This window comes from Elephas maximus, chromosome 9 (genome assembly GCF_024166365.1).
Source record: "Elephas maximus indicus isolate mEleMax1 chromosome 9, mEleMax1 primary haplotype, whole genome shotgun sequence".
In the NCBI taxonomy this organism is placed as follows: domain Eukaryota; kingdom Metazoa; phylum Chordata; class Mammalia; order Proboscidea; family Elephantidae; genus Elephas; species Elephas maximus.
This window is the reverse complement of record NC_064827.1, coordinates 63,798,320-63,821,042: the sequence shown is the minus strand read 5'-3', so window position 1 is coordinate 63,821,042 and position 22,723 is coordinate 63,798,320. Positions and strand designations below refer to the sequence as shown.

Sequence of the window (22,723 nt, the reverse complement as noted above, 5' to 3'; positions counted from 1 at the left end):
GTGAATTAACTAGCTGGCTAATTGCTCCAGAGCGGTCCTGACGCACATGCTCCTATCACCGAAGAGCAGTTTCTGAGTCCTATCCCTACCCCACTGGGCCTGGAGAAGTTGGGAGGGGGGCCTTACAGTGCCCCCACGGCTCCTCCCACCCCCACCCCGACTTCCACCCTTTTCTTCCCAGGGCCGGACTGTTTCACCCCGTCTCCAGGCAACCGCCAGGAGCCAGGCGGGACGTCATTTCCTGAAGAGCCCGCGGGGGGAAGGGGTAGGCGAAGGGGAGGGGCGAGGGGGCGGGGCCAAGGCTGGGCTGGCGGCGGCGACGGCGTCGGAACTCGCTGGAAGACGCTGCCCCGGGCGGCTCAACAGTTCGCAAAGTCCGGGCTCCCGGCCTCGCGGCGTGGTCTGCGCCCTTTCGGCGCACGGGCGCGGGAGCCCTCGGGCGGCTGCATCCCGGGGCTGCCTTGGACATGCCCCGCACCCCCGGCCGGACACCCGCGCGGCTCCAGCTCGGGGGGGTCCTGGGGGCTTTGGGAGGAGGGCGCCCCCGCTTCAACTTCTGACTTTGGGGTCCCCCAGCCCAAGAAGAAGGGCATCCCGGCTGGGGGAGCCCCGAGCATGGTGTGACGGGTCGGTAAGCTTTGCTGCGTTACCGACTCCAGCCACCCGTCGTCTTTGTGCCCTCCAGAATGTAGCTGCTGTCTTCTCGAACCCCGGACTCCAGCCGCTGACTTTGCGTCCCCGGGACTCCGCCGCCGTTCGCGCGACCCTTGCGGTCTCAGCGCCCTCGAGAATTCTAAGCAGCCATCTCTGCGAACCCTTAGAATCCAGCCCCCATCTCCGCGTCCCTCCAACCCAGACTCCAGCCGCTGTCTCCGCGCTCCCGCGGGGGATCGAGCTGCAGTGCCAGTAGCTGCGAGCGCAGCAGCTGCCCCACCGCGCGCCTCAAGTCCGTCTGCGCCTGGGTGGGGAGATGAACGCGCAGCTGGACGGCCTGTCGGTGAGCTCGTCCTCCACCGGCTCTCTGGGCTCGGCGGCCGGGCCAGGTGGCGGCGGGGGCTCGGGGCTGCGGCTCCTGTCGGCCAACGTGCGCCAGCTGCACCAGGCGCTGACAGCTCTGCTGAGCGAGGCGGAGCGGGAGCAGTTCACTCACTGCCTGAACGCGTACCACGCGCGCCGCAACGTCTTCGACCTGGTGCGCACCCTGCGCGTCCTGCTGGACAGCCCGATCAAGCGGCGCCTGCTGCCCATGCTGCGCCTGGTCATCCCGCGCTCCGACCAGCTGCTCTTCGACCAGTACACGGCAGAGGGCCTCTACCTGCCCGCCACCGCCCCCTACAGGCAGCCCGCCTGGGGCGGCCCCGACGGCGCGGGGCCGGGGGAGGTACGCCTGGTGAGCCTGCGGCGCGCCAAGGCCCACGAGGGCTTGGGCTTTAGCATCCGCGGGGGTTCGGAGCACGGCGTAGGAATCTATGTGTCGCTGGTGGAGCCGGGTTCTCTGGCCGAAAAGGAGGGACTGAGGGTCGGGGACCAGATTCTGCGCGTCAACGACAAGTCTCTGGCCCGGGTTACCCACGCTGAGGCCGTCAAGGTAGGGCTGTGGTTTGAGGAGGATTACAGGCAGAGTGGCGCAGTTCTTTACGTGCTGTGTGCCCTTAGGCAAATCGCTAACCTCTCTGGGCCCCATTTTACTTTAAAACAGGACCATTTACTTTATGCAGCAAAAATGTGTCAGGCACTGGGGATGTAGTGAGGAGAAAACAGACACAGACACTGTCCTCTTAGGGCTTAAAGGCAAGTGTGGAGACAGACGTTGTCAAATACTTGGGAAATGTATGATTACAAAGTGTGGAGAGTGTGGATTCTTACGAGGGTCAGAAGAGGTAAGGATGCGTGCTTGGCATATAGTAAGTACTGAGTGAGTGGCTGCTGTTCCTGCTGTTGTTATTATTGTCTAGGCTTTTACCCTTGAAAGAAAGTTTTGCTAGCTCTTAAGAGTGGACTGGGGGCGGCTGTTTGGGTGCTCGGCAGAGCTTGGCCGTGCTGTTTGTGGAGGAGGCTGTGTATACTGGGACAAGTGGCTTGCCCTCTAGGAACCTGTGGTTCTCCACTTGGAAAACGGGGCAACTGGACCAGATACGTTGTCCCTAACCTTTTTGGGGATGAGGCCCCTGCCTTGAATGTCAAAAATAAATCCCCCAGCCCCCATGAGAGCAGTTGTACTTTTTGTGTCTGTTAATTGAGAAAAATATCTCCCAACAAGCTTCTAGGGATTTGATCATGCTGTTAAAAGGTATGTGTGTGTTGGCCCATCTCATGACCCAGGCCACTGAAAACCAGTTGGAATATGAGATGGACTGTGTTTGCTCCATATGTGATTTCAAGGACCCCGGTGCATCCCACCCCCCCCCCTCGTTGTGTGTAAGAAGTAAAGAGTTTTGAAGAAAAGGCACAGTGACAGACTCTGATTCTTTGGGGAAAAACCTTCCCAGAGACTTGGGTTGCCTGTGACCCTGCCTCTCCCTCCCCATGCCCTATCCTCCTGAACCTGGGTGTTTTGAACTCCAACTGAAGGGCCTCCTGGCTGCTGGGAGACTGAGAGGCAGCAGGGGCCTGGAGTGGCTTCCTGTATGCCAGACAGTGACCTGTGGCCAGGTGAGTCTTGACTCCCTGACTGCACCTGGGACACCTCCACCTCTTCTCTGACCTTGGCTTTCCTCATTCATTTCCCACCTCATCAGCCCCTCTGGAGAGGCATCCTGAAGATTTTGGAAAATTCCTTGCAGCTTCTGGAAGAAGGCAGGTCGGCTTGTGTTGTTGGATGATGTAGCAGGCAGAGCTCACTGTGGGTTTCCATGCCCTGGTCCTCCTCTCTGCCTTCTCCCCTTCTCTTTATCTAACATTACATAGATTTATAAAGAAACAGCCCATTAACCTTGGCCCTAAAAGGTATGGAGTTCCCAGGTGATAAATTTATACTCTGAAGATTCTTGATCCAAATGGTGATTTATATATTTGGAATCAATTTTAGAATCAATTTAAAAAAGCAGTTTAAGTTACTGGGGTAACTTAATCATCACAAGGTGATAGTCTTTGGAAGGGCCAACAGGTAACCCAGACATTACAAGCACTGACTCTTCTTTCAGTTCCCACCCCTGACACACCATGCAGTAAAGGTCGAGCTGCTGGACTGTGAGATCCAGGTTGCCAGCAGGGCCTCCCCCTGCTGCCTCCTCCCCACAGTTTCGTTGATGGCTCTCTGGGTCTTCTGTCTGAACCTCCCAGAACTACACCTTGTGCTCTTTGTGACTTGAGCAGCACCAGGCTTTAGCTTATCACTCCTGTTGCTACTAGAGTAAAACCTAAACTCTTTCATGGCATAGTTTTGAAGCCTGAGAACTAATACTTGCCCCTAAAGAAGAGGTTGATAAGAGCAGAAATGCTCTTGAAGTGTGAGGCCTTTACCTAGGCACCTGTGTGGGCTCAGTAGCCCTCTTTGTCCCTGACTGTCATTTTTCTTCAGGAGGCCTCTGCTAGGGCAGAATGGGTGCCTGTCTCAGGTTTGCCCTTCTTCTGACAGCCCCCGACACAGAACCTGCTCAGGATGGACCTCTTTGGACCCTTCAGAAGCAACGGGCAAAATGAATGCTGCTTTGTGTCCCCTTAACTCCAGGGGGAAAAGGGGACAGACTTTTGGTGGGTGGAATTTAAAATGGAGGACATGGAACTTAGTGTCTGAGGCCACCTTGCCTCGGGGTAGCATGATGGGCAGATATTTTCGGGACAATTTGAAAGAACAACTGGAGAGCTGTTGACACATTTCTACAAAATTCCGGGTATAAAGTCCCTTAACTGAAAGCCAAAAGAGACCCCAGCTTCTCCACTGGGTACACGCTGCCCCTCCGCAGGATTTCTTTACCTGGAGCTCTTGTTTGTAAGCTGCAGTGCTGTAGGGCACAGTGTCCGGCATTTGATGGTAAAGGTGACCAGTTCAATTATGTTGCCTATGTTTGCTTGATGGCTTTCCATCTCCTGTTCCCAGAATGGGCCCTGCTTTCCTCATTGCTCCTGATTGTGTGCTGCTGATAGGAAAGGTCAACTCTGATACCTTTGTCTTCTTTCATCTCAAGTCATGCGCCTCATTTAAAAGATGGATTTCCTGGGTCGGGGGGTTGCTTTATTATTGCTGTTTAAGTAAACTTTTTTTTTAGGTATATAAGTTTTTTATTTTGGAATAATTTTAGATTTACAGAAAAGTTGCAAAGATAACAAATAGAGGTCCCTATATACTTTACCCAGCTTCCTCTCATGACATCTTACATAACCATGGTACACTTGGTTAAGAAATTAGCATTGATATGTTACTATTAACTGGACTTTAGACTTTATTGGAATTTCACCAGTTATTCACCTACTGTCCTTTTTTCTGTTCGAGGATACCACATTGCAGTTGGTAAAATACGTGTTTTCAACCTTAACATCTTTTTTTTTTTTTTGTGGGTAGAAGGAGGGAGAAAGATTCTTAGTATTTCAAAAGAAGAGATTGATTGGTTTTGTGTGTATGTGTGTGCAATAAAAAGAAAATAAAATTTTAGGAATCAGGTTATGTAAGAGAGATTTTATGAACCAGGAAGGATCAGCTCCTCCCAGCGAACAGCGCTTTGAAGAGGAGATTTGAATGTACACAAAGTTTTTTCCCCTTCTCTTTCTGACAAATCAAACACCCTGGTTATCCAGAGCAGTTCAGTGAGGATTTTATCCGATGTCTGGTGGGGCTCCCATTCCATTTTTGAAGCCTATTTGCTAAATCAGCAGTGACAGGTCCAGATAAGGCAAGCCATTGACTATTTGCAATTATGTTGAAACCTTTGATTCTTGGAAAAAAATATCTTAAATGAATAGGAGCCAAACTAATAATAATAAAAGAAAAAGTAGACCTTTCAAAATTTTTTAGCTAAAACAAGCTTCATAAATGAGTCAAGGACTCTACAGACCAGGATGCTCCATTATTAGCCTATACCACACACTAGCTGTGTGACCTTGGGTGAGTTACTGTCCCCCTGTGTGTTCAGAGTAGATGGACTATGGGCTGTATAAAGTCCCTTCCAGCTGATGTGTTACACAGAAGGTTAGAAAGCCTAATTTGATGTTTTTTCATTCGTTTGGAATTGCTTTCATTTAAGGCAGAGTAAAGAAAATTGGCTAAGGATTGGGAGACCAGAATCTTGGCACTCTTGTGTAGCCTCCTACTAAATCAGGAAGCTGATGAGCTACACTCTGTGCTGATGAGAACTTGACAGCTGTCCCTCGACCCTAGAACACCAACCCCAGTGCTATTCCAGGGTAAATGAGAGTACAACTATAGGATTCTCGCACAAACAGCACTGCCCTGGGAGCACTCAAAATCAAATTCACTTATCCGATTGCTTTCTGAGCCCCCTGGTTCTGCAGGTAGCAGAACGCAGGATATCCAGGTGCCACTGGGCTGTGTGTGTGTCTGTGTGTGTGTGTGTGTCTGTGTCTGTGTATGTGTGTATGTCATTTTGATAAAAATTAAATGCCTTCATTATTACAGTCTCAGCATCCCCATGGGTAAATCCAAGCAGCATATTAGAATTCAAAACATTCCCGAAGTTAAAAACAGTTGCCGGCCCTTTCATTTAATTAGAGTTATCACACCCTCCCTTCCTTTGCATAATAACCCTGGAAGAATCTGTCCATATTAATATAAGTCATTATATTTGGTCCGGCAGGTTCTAAATGACACATTTGTCATTTTCCCACTGTACATGGTTAGCCGAAGCCATTACAAATTATTACCACTTTGAACTTTGTATGTGAAACGCACTTCTCCCACTGGTCTCATTCCCATATTCCAATTTGGGAACGGTGGGTAATGCTTTCATGGATATGCACAGACTTTCCTCTGGCCCTGGATTCATTCTTGGGTCTTCTAAACCCTGCCAGCAATGACATGTTGAAAGCTCAGTATTAATAAACCCGAAGTCACTGGGTTTTTATTGAGTTGAGTTTTGGTTGCTGCATATCCAGACAAATGTCATGCAGCACACTGAGAGGGTCCATTTCTTTAATTTAGTCTTGTATATTTATTTGGCTCAAGCTGACACTCAGGGTTTTAGAAAATTATGTTACCTTTGTAGGGGAAAAAAAAAATCTGTCAGCTGATTACTGTTCAAAGATGCATTTTGTAGAGTAGAAAAGAATGCCTTTATTTTTAAAGGATCAATATTTTTATAGTAGATGATTCTGGACTTTAAGCTGGACTTGAAGGAGATCTAGAATCACCCCTGTTCTCTGTGTTTTCCCACCAGTCCCCTCTGCTGACAAATCCAGTGTTGTTTCTTACCTGCCATAGATTCATTATTTGGATGGAGCTGCAAAGATGAATAGGATCCTTTAGCCCCAAACCAATTGGATTTTGTGCAGCCAGGCAGTCCCCAGCCTGTAGGCACCTGTCAAGTACACGCAGCCCCCCACATGCCTGTCAGCTCACGCGCGTGCACGTGTACGTCTCCTTAGAGCCATAATCTCACCCCTCCCATGCAAAGGGCTGTGCGCGGAAGCAGGTGCTCACAGGGGATTAGGCTCCCATGGAGGACTTTCTAGCAAGGTTCTTTTATGACCTAGCAGGGCAGCACTTGGTCTCCACTGCTTGGGGACACGCTGGGCTAGGACCCAGCAAGGACCAGACAATCTGATTAGAAGGAATGGCATTTGGTGGCTGGAGGCGAAAATACAAATCTTTCAAAACCAACTTTTTTTTTTTAACCCCCAAGCAAGAATCCGGTGTTAACTCTGAGTTTACACAGACTTCTAATTGTGCCCCCCGAGGGAGTGCTTTTTAAGATTTCTGTGCTACAGATGGAGCCCTGGTGGTGCAGTGGTTAAAGCACTCAGCTGCTAGATGCTCTGTCCATCCTGTCCATCCTGTCCCATTTAGTCTTCTGCGGGTGAGGTAGGGAGGTGAGGGCCATGTTCAAGGAAGTGACTAGCCCAAGTCACCATTGGGACTAGGAGTAAGTAGCCTTTTTGCTTTGCCTCCCTGCCTGGAACCTAGCCCGAGGGTTGATAGCCAGCCTCCTGGAAGAGATGGCTAGTACCCCCCAAGCACTCCCATCCCTGCTGGAAGGTGGCAGATATCACATTTTGTGAGTGACATTTGGGGGCCTTTTGAGAACCACCAGCTTCAAAGGCTTTATTTTACTAAATGGGGAGGCTAAGGCCCACCCACTGAGGGAAAGTGGTGCGTCTCAGCCCAGCCCATAGTGGGCCGGAGCCATTTGTTTTTCCATACACTCTTGCCACACCTGTGGCTGGTCCTTGGCAATCAGAGGTGAACGGAGCGTGGCCCTGCCCTTGGGGAGCCATGCTGAGACATAGAAACACCAAGTGTTTTTCAAGTGCTTTGACATCCTCATTCCTCTGCTTCCCTGCCACCCTCTTCAAAGCAGCACCTCCGCTGCACTTCACTCGCCATCCCCTCACCCTGCTTTAATTTCCTTCTTTGCACTCGCCTCTGGATGGGCAATTCATTATATGTGTTTATCATCTGCCACACACACTTCAGGTAAGCTCCAGGGAGCCAGGACTTTGTTTTGCTTACTCACGTATCTGCAGCACCTCAACAGCCTGGCATGTAGTAGGTACTTAAACCTTTGTGGAATGAATAGAATCATCTCACTCCTAATCCAGTGCTGGTGAGTTCAGGATTCCTGTTTCCTGAGTGTGATACCTGAAAAAAAGCCTGTGGGATGCATTGTCGTGGGCACTGGATGGAAAATCTGAGGAAAGCCATAGACTCCAATGTCTACTCCACCATGAGACTGGCTGTGTGGCTTTGAGCAGATCACTTGACATGTGAAATGAGCATAACCACCTTAGGCCTCTTTCTCCAGATGGCTGTGGGGATTAAAGGTATTAATAAGTGTGGAAATATTTGGTAAACAGGAAACCCCCCACTAATGTTTTAGTGAAAGGCTTTCAAAAAAATGTAGTGCCTGGGTAAGCAGCAGCTTTTCAAATCCTCCGCAGCCCAGATTCACCCTATGAGACTCCATCAATTATCTCATTTGTAACTTTGCTCTTAATTTTAAAACCACGTTCCCAAAAGGTGGATTATTTTAGCAGCCTGACTGTGTCTGTGATTCCAAAATAGAATCATTTATGCATTCTGAAGCAATCAATGAACTAATTTTGGGTGAGGTATATCTTCTGGCTTTTTGTTTTTAAAAACACTGTTCAGGTTTCAAGAAGCCCCAGTATTTCAGGGGAAAGGCAGATTGCCGCTAATCAGACCTATGTTTCAAAGTTGCTTTTTATTCTCTACTGAGAATGCATAAATGGATTGATATTTTTCTTTTCCAGTCCCAGCCCCTTTGCCGCCTTCCCCCCTTGAGAATTTGTGTTCCTTCTGCTAAATTGGCTGTGGTTTTGCTGCAGCTGGCAGCCGGTTTCGTAGTTATTTTTCCTCTCTACCTGAGTTTTCATAATGTCAGCCTCCTCTCAACTTTGAATGCAAAGCAGATCTATATCAGCCTTCCATAAGAAATCCCGAGATGTCCTCTTTACAGGATCCTAAAACTGCAGGCTGCCAGGAAGGACATAGTAAAATGATACCAAAAAGAGTGTTTCCAAATACCCAGGTTGTGGGGCTTCCAAAACAACCCTGCTGTCGTTTAGAGTCGATTCTGACCATAGCAACCCCATAGGGTTTCAAAGGCTATAAATCTCTACGAGCGGACTGCCACATCTTTCTCCCGCACGGTCAGCGGTAGTTTCGAACCGCAGATCTTTCACTTAGCAGTCGATCACTTTAACCACTGTGCTGCCAGGGCTCCTGGTGGGGCCTTAGAAGTGGTGATTCTCAAATGTAAGTTTGCTTGAGAATTAACAAGCTCCCGAGCAAGTCTTGACCACACTGAGATTTGAGAAGCATAACCATCTTTTAGGATCCCCTCCAACATTTACCCACATAAAGACTGGACCAGAGAGGTTGGCCCACCTGTCCCCATCCTCAGCTATTTCGTAGCAAGATTTCAAATATGCACGGTCATCTGATACATTGGAATAACCCAAGGAAGGGAGGTCTGTACCCACAGGGCTAGAGGTGCTTTTGGAGACAGACCTGGGTTCAAATCCTAGCAGCCCTACCTGACTGTGACCTTGGACAGGTACCTTTGTGGCTCGGTGCCTCAGTTTCCCCATCATTGAACCTAGCTTGTAACAGGCTCTTACCAACAGGTCACTGTCACCATTGCAAAAACATGGCCATGGGGGTCCTGCTGCAAGCATCGTAATGAAAAATGTTATCGGCCACATTGGCTTGGTTTTGTAAGTCTTCTGTTGTGCCTGTTTAGTTAAAAAAAAAAAAAAAAGTGCCATTGGGAGAAAATACTAGACGTGGAGTCCACGTGATCTCTCCTAGCTGTTTGGACTGCAGAGTCATTTGCTAAGTGTAGTCAATATTCCCATGTGGACAGAGTTTCTTTAAAAAACGTAATTGCTCCTGTCTGGATTTTGGCATCTGCATTTTCTCTTTACAGTAGTAATAAAGTCCAGCGATTGAATGGAATTGGGTGTTCTCACCTCCTTTGTGATTTAATATGAGGAGGCAGACAGACAGACGCATGGCCCGGAGTGGGGCAGTGTGGGAGTGCGGCAGTGTGGGAGTCACCTGGACAGGCCTGCATCCCCCACCTTATTCCCCAGCATCCAGCCCTGATGGGCTCCCCAGGGGCCCTTGTGAGGAATGAGAGAAGGTGGCTGATTCCAGAGCCCATTAAGGCAATTAATGCAGGTGGAAGTAGGGATTTGATAACCAAGTCATCTGTGCTTAAAAAAAAACCCTGTAATTTATTTGAACCACATGTGAAATGGGGTGGTAGGCCTCATTAAGAGGTTTCTGATTAGGAAAAGAAAATCCGTTCAGCTTTCTAGTTTAACCTCCCAGATAGGCAGGGCAGCCTCTGCTCAGAAATCCCTGGGGAGGAGAGTTTTCCTTCTACCTTTTCTATCCCCCTGGCCTGGAATGGAGGAAGTCTGTGGGTGGTGCAGATGGTTAAGTGTTCAACTACTAACCAAAAGGTTGGCAGTTCAAACCCACCCAGAGGCACCTCAGAATGGTGATCTGCTTCTCAAAGGTCACAGCCTTGAAAACCCTATGGAGCAAAGCTCTTCTCTGCACATGCGGGGTTACCATTAGTGAGAATCGACTCTAAGGGAACTGGTTTGGTTTTTAGTTTTGTCCTGGAATGAAGGGTGTGGTGTCCTTTTACGGCTCTGGGCACAGTGTGATCTTTATCCTTCATCCCCTCCTTCTGTCTCCCTCGTCTTTCTCCACAGGGGACCCCAAACCTTCCCCAGACTTTACCCAACTCTCTTGAACCCTCTTCCCTCTCCTCCCCTGAGACGCCTTTCAGTCCTGAGATTTTAAGTCTACTGTGAAGGTCAGGATGTTCTGATCACCCTCAGATTCCCTTCGTCTTCCCCCAAATATCTGAATCTTCACCCATCTTCTAGCCTTTCTGTCTGCAAACAGGACCTGTGCTTCCTTTGATTTGTTTTGTCTCATATTCTTAGCTCTTCCCCAGTCTTAGGAATAATCTTTCTTTGCTTGGGAAGCCCTGGCTCATCTCCGACCCTTGGATGGCGCCTTCTTTTCGTGCTCTCATCCTCCTGTCATGGACATTTTCCAAGTTAGTGACCTCGACCCTTTTTTATTCTCCATGATTCCCTTTTGGGGATCACTGGGGCCCCAGTGAGGGTAGGCTTTCCAGCCTGATTTTCCCCAGCACATCTCAGACCACACTCACTCCACCATTACTACTGCCTGGTGGTGGACTGCCTGTCTCCCCATCTGCCTGCTAGTGCATCCTCCATCCTGGAGGCGGGGCAGCTTTCTGAATATGTATTTGATGCCACACATTGTGCCCTGCACTGGAGCTGGGCCTGCGGGTCAGTGGCCGAGCTCCTCAGTCTGGCTTTTTCCTGCAGACAGCGTTTTTCCCCAGTGGTGCCCCACACGGAGCCTGCACTTTGCCATACACAGCACACAGCCTGCTGTGAAACAGGGCTTTGTTTTTCTCTGCTCATCCACACCCACAGCCCATGTAAGGTGGGCGGGGCCTCCGGGCATTCTCCCAGCAGATGAGCCTGCCCACCCTGCTGCTGCTCCCATCTCACCCTCCCCCCAATTCCTGCAGTGTAGTGGCCCACTTCACTTCTGTCATGGTGCAGATAATAAGCTAGTTCCTAGTGTTTTTATTTGTTGCTTATTGTATAATAGGCTTTATGTTAAGGGTTTACTATATGCCAGACCTTGTTCTCAATGCCTTATGTGTATAAACTCATTTAAACCTCACAATGACCCCACGAGGTTCCAAGGTCCCTTCGTTTTGCAGAATTGCAGTTTGTCACTTGTCTGTTGTGTCAAAGTGGCAAAGCCAGGATTTAAACCCAGGTTTTGTTGACTTGAGAGACTATGTCCTTAACCCCAACATTAGAGAGAGGTAGCATCCCATGACACCTTAGCCTCGTCCTGGAACCAGACACTTTGGGTTTGAATCCCAGCTCTGCCACTTTGTAGCTGTGCGACCTTGAACAAGTTTCTTAACCTCTTTGATTCTCTTCAATTCCCCTTCAATTAAATTGTGTTACGAATAATGGTAGAGCAGACAAATAACTGCTTTGTTCAATTTCCTTATCTTTTCTAAAATAGGAATATTGATGGTCATAACAGATAATGGGTACACTGGTGCATCTATTTATTTGAACATTCCTTGATTAGGTGTTATGTTCAGACCGCTGTGTTGGGGTGAGTTTTCCTTCTGGATACTGTTCTTCCTGGCACTGTCGATTTGACTCTGACTCAGCAACCTCCTTATGACACAAGAAGCTCACGAGCTTATAATTTCTAGAGCACTAACAAATATCACCACCATGGAGGGTGTGCCACCAGAGCTCTACCAAGGGCTTCATGTGTACCCCCACCGACTCTTCGCCACAGCACAGTGGGAGAGAAACCAAGAGTCGGGAAGTGGAAGTGACCAGCCACAGGCCCATAGTTGGGTGTTAGAACCAAGATTTGAGCCCAGATCTTCCTGCCTCCAAAACTCTTTGCCATGGTGCTCGCCTGCTTCTAACTGGGAAGCTGAGCATACAGCCCAACACAGCACCTGGCAAGGGCAGGTGTTCCATAAATGTATGTCTTGTCCTTGATTTTTTTTCCCCCCACGTGGGAATGGTTTTATAGCCCTTTGGTAAGAAAACCCACGGGGAACCAGAAAACTCAGACTGTAGCCACGTTGCCCTTTCCTGGGCAGAGTGCTGTGCATTTTACTGGACTTTAGGAACAGAGATGGTGCTGGGCATCCTTTTTTTTTCCCTTTTCCATCTCTCTCATCCCTCTTGACATCTTCTGACCTATGTAAAATTTTCATGGTATACATTGCCTGTGGAAATTTCTGAGTTGATAACTGGGACCGCGACTCAACCCCCGTTAGGATAAACTGGTGACTTGTAAAATCATCTTAGCAGATGGTTGAGTTGCCAGATCCGTCCACACTGTCTGATGTAAGGTCAGAAAGACAAACTGTGTAGACAAAGACAGGGTGTCTCGTGGGCCTTGCGAAAAAGCCTAGTGGTCATCAACTCTCACCGACTGGACAAACTAAAGGGCTGTTTTGTTTTGTTCATAAGAAACAAGAGGACAGGAGTCTGTTTAGACTCTTAAAATTATGTATTTATATGTGTATATACATAAATACACAAATATACGTGCAAGTCCCTCCCAGGTGGTGCAAACAGTTAATGCCCTCGGCTGCTAACTGAAGGTAGGAGGTTCAAGTCCACCCAGAGGTACCTTGGAAGAAAGGCCTAGTGGTCTACTTCTGAAAACTTAGCTATTGAAGACCCTGTGGAGCACAGTCCTACTTTGACACACATGGTGTCGTTTGGAGTTGAAATCTACTCAGTGAGAACTGGTAAACTGGTAAGTGGGCACTTACACACATACACACACACACACATGTATTTTTTAATGTCCTAAGATAGACGGGTTCAGTTTAGAAAACCTGGAAAGCTCAGAAAAGCGCAAAGGAAACAAAATCGCTGGAAACCCCTGTCCACCCAGAGATAACCACCGCCGGCAGTTTGACTCATGTCTCATCAGTACCCTGAGTGCACGTGGGTAGGCGTGAGTTCGGGAGTCACCACAACACCGCAGTTCTGAGCATAGGTGTCTAGCCTGCTTCTCTCACCAAGTCGTGTACCGTGATGATTTTCCCACCTTGATGAATGTTTCTAGAACGTGATTTTTAATAACTGCATGATGTAGTAAAGAGATACGTGATTTATTTCACTAATTTCTTCTGGTTGGACAGTTTGTTTTTTTAATATTACCCATATTGCTGCTCTATATATCTCCGCACATTAATCTTTGAGCACATCACTAATAATTCCTTGGGCCGTCTTTTTAGAGGTGGCATTGGCCCAGAGGACAGGCATATTTTTAAGGCTTTTGTTAACCGTTGCCAAATTGCTCTTCAGAAAAAGCCTGTTTTTTACAGTCCTTCCTACCAACCAACATTAGCAGTGTATGAGATTCCTCATTTTTTCCCCAGCTTTGGCAATACTGGATATTTCTTTTCCGTTTTTGCCAATCTGATTGACAAAAAGTATCTTATTTTAGTTTGCATAATTTAATTATTGAACTTGAACTCCTTGACATGTTTACTGTATATGTATGTATATAAACTTGTTGCTGTCGAGTTGATTTTGACTCATATATATATAAAAACCAAACCCATTGCTGTTGAGTTGATTTTGACTCATGGCGAACCTCACACGTTACAGAGTAGAACTGTGCGACATAAGGTTTTTTTGGCTGTAATCTTAGTGGAAGCAGATTGCCAGGCCTTTCTTCCTTGGTGCCACTGAGTGGGTTTGAATTGACAACCGTTAGGTTAGTAGTCGAGTGCTTAACCATTTGCACTACCTAATGACCTTGTTGTTGTTAGGTGCCGTTGAGTCAGTTTTGACTCATAATGACCCTATGTACAACAGAATGAAACATTGCCCAGTCGTTTGCCATTCTCACAATTGTTGCTATGTTTGAGCCCATTGTTGCAGCCGCTATGTCTGAGCCCATTGTTGCAGCCACTGGATCAATCCATCTTGTTGAGGGTCTTCCTCTTTTTTGCTGACCCTCTACTTTATCAAGCATGGTGTCCTTCTCCAGGGTCTGGTCTCTCCTGATAACATGTCCAAAGTATGTGAGACAAAGTCTCGCCATCCTCACTTCTAAGGAGCGTTGTGGCTGTACTTCTCACAAGACAGATTTGTTCTTTCTCTGGCAGTCCATGGTATATTCAGTATTCTTTGCCAACACCATAATTGAAAGGCATCAGTTCTTCTTCAGACTTCCTTATTCATTGTCCAGCTTTCACATGCGTATGAGGCAATTGAAAATACCATGGCTTAGATCAGGCGCACCTCAGCCTTCTAAGTGATATCTTTGTTTTTTGAAACTTTGCAGCAGATTTGCCCAATGCAATACATCCTTTGATTTCTTGACTGTTGCTTCCGTGGCCTTTGATTATGGATCCAAGTAAAATGAAACCCTTGACAACTTCTCTATTTATCATGATGTTACTTTCTGGTCCAGTTGTGAGGAATTTTGTTTTTTTTATGTTGAGGTGTAATCCACACTGAAGGCTGTATAGTCTTTGGTCTTCATCAGTAAGTGCTTCAAGTCCTCTTCGTTTTCAGCAAGCAGGGTTGTGTCTCTGCATATTGCAGGTTGTTGATGAGTCTTCCACCGATCCTGATGCTGCGTTCTTCATGCTGTAGTCCAGCTTCTCGAATTATTTGCTCAGCATACAGACTGAATAAGTATGGTGAAAGGATACAACCCTGACACACACCTTTAGTGATTTTAATCATGCAGTATCCCCTTGTTCTGTTTGAACAACTGCCTCTTGGTTCATGTACAGGTTCCTGATGAGCACAACTGAGTGTTCTGGAATTCCTGTTCTTCACAATGTTATCCGTGATTTATTCAGATCCACACAGTCGAATGCCTTTGCATAGGTCAATACAACACAGGTAAACATCTTTCTGGTCTTCTTTGCTTTCAGCCAAGATCCACGTGACATCAGCAATGATACCCCTCATTCCTCTTCTGAATCAGGCTAGAATTTCTGGCAGTTCCCTGTTGACGTACTGCCACAACCTCTTTTGAATGATCTTCAGCCCAGGGACATTATATACATACAAATATGTACATGTATTTATATGTCTGTGTGTATAACTTGTCTGTTGTCCTGTTACCGAAGAGTTTTACATTTTTCTTTAGGATGTTTACTGAGTATGTTTTTAGGGGATGGTCCACCTTGATTTCAGATTTCTTCAGCCTGTGGACGGAGTTAAGTTAGAAGCCCATCACCTTTTCAGCTGAAAACGGGCAGAATGTGATGAGGATCCGGGTTGTAAAGAGGCTGGGAGGAGAGTAAACCTCATCAGCGTATCCACTCATGGATCAAGAAAATGTTATTGATATAAATAGATTCTCCTGATGGACGATGTGCTGTGGACATCGATCCTAGACAGCAGAGTGCTCCATTGCAAACCCATCAAGGCTCTGCTCAGGCTGTTATATTTATGACTCCTAGAATCTTGTTAGTTTTTCTGAAAAAAAAAAAAAAAAAAAGAGACAAAATTTAAAAGAACGGTTTTGAAGCAATTTACTTGTATCATAAGAGACTAAAAGCCAGGCTTGGTGGAAAATTGAAGAATTGCATTAAAAACAAATCAGTCCCCTTCTAGAATCGGCCCTGTCCCAATCTCTTGAGTTGTTTTGCAAGGGATGGTCACTCCTTCTGTCGCTTTCCTGCAAATTTCTTGTAGCATTATCCCCAAGGTCAACAAATTTTTTTTTTTTACCTTTTTTTTGATTGCCTGTGTTTTTCCCTTTCACACACAGCCTTAACTTATAGAGACGTGTAGGAGCAAAGATAGTGGAGAACAGGGGCTTTAAAATGTCGGGTTCCTGTTCCAGCCTCTGGGATCCCAGTGTTCCCAGCACTGGAGCGAAGGTTTCCTTCCACATGTTCACACTGAGCCTTTGAGAAGGTCAAACTCATAAAGAAATGGGGGAGGAGGAATGAACAGTTGATTTTTTTAAGACCTACTTTAAGTCCCCAATTAAATGCAAATCTAAATAGCGTTAAAGGCAGTGGACAAGGGGACAAGAAGATACCAGTATTCCCACCCTCCTGACTAGCCACCGTGCATTTCTCTGCCATCTCCCCTGGCCTTTGTCCCTGGCTGTTCACATCTCTTCAGCTGGCTAATCACTTGCTTCTGTTCCTTGTGGCTTTGTGCAAATTTTATCATGTTTCCAATCCTTGTATTGAGTTGCATTTCGGGGAGAGGTCTTGGGTGGGCAGAAGGATCCTCCTTTCACACAGCTGCTCTTTGGTCCTGTTGATTTGGCTTAGGACGCAGCAGCTCAAGGAGAAATGGTTGCCCTGGGCAGAGCAAATGGGCCATGTTGGGACACGGCTTTGCGTATGGCCCTGGCTGCCTGGCGGCACACAGATGTCAAGAACATCACTGTGAAGCCACAGTGCTTTGAGAAATAGTGAATTCTTACCACACCACTACCGGCTTATACCATTCCAGTAGAATATAGACTAACAGGTTTTCAACTTTTGTTTAAGAAAATGTTTACAAATGTTACATGTTCATAGACTAAATGCAGCAGCAGCAGCAAGGCATTTCTAGGAGTGGGAGGGAGAAAGCAGAGTTACTGCCCAGGGGTCTCTGAAAAATATCTCTGCCTCTGGCTGCATGTAGAAGGTGTCTAACCTAGAGAGATACTGGGACTTCAGCATTCATTCATCCATTTGGCAAGTGGCTTTTTGAGCACCTACTGTGTGACCAGTGTGATTAAACATCACTTTTTAAATGCTATGTATCTCATTTACTTATTTGTTAATGTATTTATAATTAATATTCTCACCTGAACTCAAAGATGACTGAGGAGGCTTAACCTCAAAAGCACATTGCTAAAGGCAGAGGGATTAGAAACTATATGGGAAGGTGTGTGTGTGTGGTGCTTTCAACAGGAACACTATGTCACCTATAAATTGAATTCTGAGCTTCCTAGCAACCAAGGCAAAAGGGAAATGAGTGGATTATTAGAGAACTCATCAGAACTCTAGGAGAGGTAGAATTCCTTCTTGGCAATGAATTCTAAGATGAAGGCATCCCTGCATTTTTTCAGTGTCTCTCACTTTATGTGGAATCACCCACCGCTCCTTTATACCTTTCACACTTATTGTTATATCTGTGACCAGCCCAGATGATCTCTCCGCCTTCCCTGTCTATTGAGAAAGACAGATAAAATAATCACTTATTAAATAAGTAGGTTGAGATGTGTACTTTCAGAGAAGGGAACAGTGCATGCAAAGGCCTGAAGTGGAAAAGCACACGGGGCACTTGGGACTATAAGAAAGGCCATTGTGGTAGGTGACAGGGGTGGGGGACAGGGAAGGAGATGAGGCTGGCCAGGCAGCAGGGCCGGTTGCGTAGGCCTCATTCGGGGCCACAGCAAGGAGTTTGCACCTTACGTCAGAAGCAATGGGGAGCCATCGAGCGTTTAGGGCAGGGAAGGGACGGGGTCCAGTTGCATTTTAAAAGGATCCTCTGACTGCCAAGAGAGGAGGTGGTGAAGTTGTTGCAGTTAGTGGTCCCGGCAAGAAGTAATTAGGTAACAGTTAAAAATGTGGTGCAGATATAAGGAGCTCCGGGGACAGAGTGCTAATTAGGGCTTTACTTTCTCATGACATTAAAATGTGCCAGTGGGGTAGAGTTCACATGGCCAATCTGCCCTTCCTCAAAGCAGGGCTAAACCGGGAGACATTTCCAGCCCCTGTGGCTGCACCCAGCATCTGCTCAGGGTTCAAGAGCCTGAAGGGGTTTTGCTTGTTTACAGCCTCGAAGTCCCATGTCTCCCTTTCATACCCTCTCCTGGTTCGTCTTACAGCACCAAGGTGTGGGGTTGGCCTTGTGTTGTCACAACCCACCTGAACAGCTGATGAGAGGACAGTGGGGAAAAGGGGAAGGGGTATACCTTTGGAGAGTCCAAGTTTCAAATCCAGGCCCCGCCTATTACACTTTGTGACTTTGACTCTTGTCTCTTTCCTCATCTGTACACGGGGAAGAATTAAACAAGGGGACGCTATTGTAATTTTTTTGTACCGTTGTAATATTACTAATATTAATCACTATTGACCAAACACCTGCTGTGCTGCACACCCAGTGCAAAGTGCTTTGCATACATGATGACCTCATCAGTCCCCATTTAGTCCTTACGACAGCTCCAGGAGGTAGGCATTGGCAACCCTTGTTAACAGGGAGGAACTGAGGCCCAGAAAGATTAAGTAACTTGTCTAAAGTCTCATAGCTAGAAGGGGTGGAACCATGTTTGGGAATGACTTTCTAGTGAGTATATGCTCCCTTGAAAAACTCTTGGGGCTCCCCACCCTAAGTTACCATCAAGTTATCTTTTTTATTTTGGCGTTTTTCAAATATCGTGGGGCCCAAATTTAGCCCCTACAAGAAGTTGGAAGATGAAGTCAAGATTTGCCCAAATGAGATTTCTGGAGCCTGTGCAGAAAGTGTGAAAAAGAGTGGATCCTTGCCCCAGAGTGAGTGCTACCTTCCTTGGGAGAACATTGGAAAGCCCCCATCCAGGCCCATCCAAACTCCGCAGGAGAATCCAGGGCTTCTGTAGGCCCAGATGTCATAGCGCTGCCCCCTGCAGGTAGTTCTAGGAACTGCAACCAGGAGAGAGAGGTCCTGGCAGACACTCTCCCAAAGAAATGTGATTGTATATGAACAAAGACATACTGCTTATTGAGTCTATAGGTGGTGCAAATACTTAATGCACTTGTCTGCTAACCAAAAGTTAGAAGTTCGCATTCACCCAGAGGTGCTTGGAAGAAAGACCTGGCCATCTACTTCTGAAAAATCAGCCATTGAAAACTCTGTGGAGCACAGTTCTTTTCTCACCCACATGGGGTTGCCATGAATTGGAGTTGACTCGACACCAACTGGTATTGGGACCCAGCTGCTTGAGGAATTCTGCTTTTTTTCTTCTTCTAGAGAATTAGGTAAAGATGTGCACACAAAGATATTCATTGCGGCTTTGTCTGTGCTGGCAAAAACTGAGAAACAACCCAAATATCCATCGAAGGGGGAAGGGAGTTAAGCGGTGGTGAGTCCGTTCTAGGATCCTCACTACGAAGTGCAGAAAGAGATGAGTGTACTGGTGAGGAAAGAGCCTCAAAATACATTTTTACCTGGAAAAAGAAAGGTGGAGAAGAAAATGTTCAGTATGATTCAATTTATGTGAATGTCAGCATATCTACCCAGAACAAGTCAGGAAGGACAGATACCGACATGTAAGAGTGGTTGCCACAAGTAGTGGGTTTGAGGCTCCTGGTTTGGGTCTGTAGAATAATAATACTTAACCTATTTGTAGCTCTTACCTATGTCCCAGGAGCTAAGTGCCTTATATGTATTAACTAGTTTAATGCTCACAACCCGCCTGTGAGATAATATCACTGTTATCCCTTCTTAAGTGTGGGAAACTGGGACACAGATTGGTTAAGTAACTTGCCCAAGGTTGCTGTTGGCAGGTGGCAGAGCTGGGATTGAAATCCCAGCAGCCTGGCTTCAGGGCTGTGGCTCTTGAGCGTGCCCCCTCTGCTTCTCTGTCACAATTCAATGTTTGTCTGATGCTCCTACTATGGTGAAGCTTAGAATGGTAATTTAGGTCTGTCTGACTCCAATGTGTGTGGCTTATTCTATGGTCTAGTTTGAACAGATTCCTGGGGACTGGCTGGCTTAAGGAAGCTCAGTAAATTGTTTCTGAATGAATGAGAAGGAACAGGGAGGGGTTATAAAGAAAACAGAACATGTTGCGACCCTCTGGAACTCGTAGTCTTAGAGACTGGATGTATGAAGCCTGCAATAACAATATAAGTGTGCCGGGTCCTCTTGGAGAAGGAGAGAGCCAGTCACAATCTGGGAGGGCTTCCTGGAAGTGGTGGAATAGGAGCTGAATGTTGAAGGTGGGGAGACATGAAGAAGCATGGATTAAAGAAAATGTTTTCAAAGAGAAGGAATGTTTGAAGGGCAGGTGGCTAGGGCTCCTCGTATATTTATTCACATAGATTTGAGATTTGGAGAATTTCCAGGGCTGATTTTTAGGAAAAGGAGCTGATAGTCTTAAGAAGGGAACTGACATATGTTAAATATCCTCATACTACTGTGTGAGGATATACAAAGCAAAACATATACCAATTCAACAGTTTTTACATGTACAATTTAGTGACATTGATTACATTCTTCGAGTTGTGTGACTATTCTCACCCTCCTTTTCTGAGTTGTTCCTTCTCCATTAACATGAACTTACTGCCCCTAGGGTTCCTATCTAATCTTTTGAGTTGCTGTTGTCAATTTGATCTCATATAAATAGTCCTAAAAAGAGCATAATACTTAAGGCAGACCTTTTTTACTAGTTAAGTTAAACTACTTTTTTGGTTTTAAAATGACTTCAAGGATATTTTTTGTTTAAGGTTTAAAGATCATGTCAGGGCAATAGTTTCAGGGGTTCATCCGTCCTCCATGACTCCAGAAAGTCTAGAGTCCATGAAAATTTGAAATTGTGTTCTTCATTTTCCTCTTTCGATCAAGGTTCTTCTATGGAATCTTTGATCAAAATGTTCAGTGGTGGTAGTTGGGTACCATCCAGCTCTTCTGGTCTCTTGGCAAAGGATGCAGTTGTTCATGGAGGCAATTAGCCACACATTCCATATCCTTCTCTTCCTCCTGACTCTCCTCCTTCTGCTGTTGCTGTAGGTGAATAGAGACCAATTGTTGTATCTTGGATGGCCGGTTGCAAGGTTTTAAGACCTCAGGCACTACACAATGAACTAAGAGGTGGAATGGAAGCACTAAATGCGTTATTAGGCCAATTAATAAGATGTCCCATGAAACCACAACCTTGAACCTCCAAACCAAGAAACCAAATCCCATGAGGTGTATATAAGTAGCCTCAGCAGCTACTCTTTTTTTCTTTGTCATTGTTATAAATATATCTATCACACGACTTTTGCCAATTCAACTTTTTACAGGTGTACAACTTATTGACAGCAATTACAATAATTGATTATGCAGTCCTACCCTTAATCAATGAGATTTTTCCATCACCGTTAACTGCCCTTTGCCCCCCTCACTCCTGCCCCTGGTAACCACTAATAGACTTTGATCTCTATATATTTGTCTTTTCTTGTCTTTATGTAAGTGAGGTCATTCAGTATTTGTTCTCGATTGGCTTATTTCACTCAGCATAACGTCTTCAAGCTTCACCCCTACTGTAGCTTGTATCAAGACTTCATTTCTCTTTCTGGCTGAGTAGTATTCCATTGTATGTATGTACCACATTTTGTTATGCATTCTTCTGCTGATGAGCTCTTAGGTTGTTTGCACCTCTTGGCTATTGTGAATAGTGCTGCAGTTAGCATTGGTGTACAAGTCTGTTTGAGTCTCCGCTTTCACATCTTTTGGGTCTATACCTAGGAGTGGAATTGCTGGGTCACATGGTAGTTCTGCTGTTAGTTTTTTAAGAACTGCCACACTGTTTTCCACAACGCTGTACCATTTTGCATTCCCACCAGCAATGAGTAAGGATTTCAACTTCCCCACATCCTTGCCAACGTTTGTTATTTTCTGTTTTTTCTATCTTAGCCATGCTAGTGGGAGTGAAATGGTATCTCATTGCGGTTTTGATTTGCATCTCTCTGATGGCTAACACGCTGAGCATCTTTTCATGTGTTTGATCGCCATTTGAATGTTCTCTTTGGTCAAGTCTATTCAAATTTTATGCCCATTTTATGATTGGGCTGTTTGTCTTTTTGTGTTAAGTTGTTGAAGTTTTATATATATTTTGGTTATTAGATTTTTGCTGAATACGTAGTTTCTGAAGATATTCTCCCAAGTAGGTATCTTTTCTCTTCCCTTTTTTTGGTAAAGTGTTTTGATGAACAAAAGTTTTAAATTTTTATGAGGTTCCGTTTATTTATTTTGTCCTTTGATGTTTGTGTTTTTGTTATTAGATAATCCATTGTTGAAAACTAGGCCTGACAGCATTGCCCTTGTTTGTTCTTCTAAGAATTTTGTGATTTTAGTTTGAACACTTAGGTCCTTAATCCATTTTTAATTTGTTTTTTGAATGGTATGAGGTATGGATCCTGTTTCCTTTTTCTGCCTATGGAAATTCAATTTTCCCAGCACCATGTATTGAAGAAACTCTTCTTTCCCCATCGAACGAACTTAGCACCCTTGTCAAAAATCAGTTGACCATAGATAAGCGGGTTTATTTCTGGACTCTCCATTATTTTCCATTGGCCTATGTGTCTGTTGTTATACCAGTACCAGTCTTGTTTTGATTATTGTAGCAGTACAGTATGTTTTAAAATCAGGAAGTGTGAGTCTTGCTACTTTGTTTTTCTCTTTCAACACTGTTTTAGCTATTCGGGGCCTCTAGCCATTCCATATAAAGTTGAAGATTGGTTTTTCTATTTCTATAAAGAAGAGTGTTGGAATTTTGATTGGGATTTTATTGAAACTATAAATT

The 22,723-nt window shown here is 45.9% G+C and overlaps 1 protein-coding gene across 6 annotated transcripts in view; it reads left to right on the top strand.

Annotated features, from left to right (window-relative positions):
* Positions 1-300: 300 nt before the first annotated feature.
* WHRN (whirlin) overlaps positions 301-22,723 on the top strand; it is a 97,950-nt gene continuing 75,527 nt past the window's right edge. For all 6 annotated transcript variants that reach the window (XM_049895087.1, XM_049895086.1, XM_049895085.1 and 3 more), the window contains exon 1: positions 301-1,588. In XM_049895087.1, the coding sequence (XP_049751044.1) occupies positions 971-1,588 (618 nt within the window). In that variant the 5' untranslated portion in view covers positions 301-970. The remainder of the gene's footprint in view (positions 1,589-22,723) is intronic.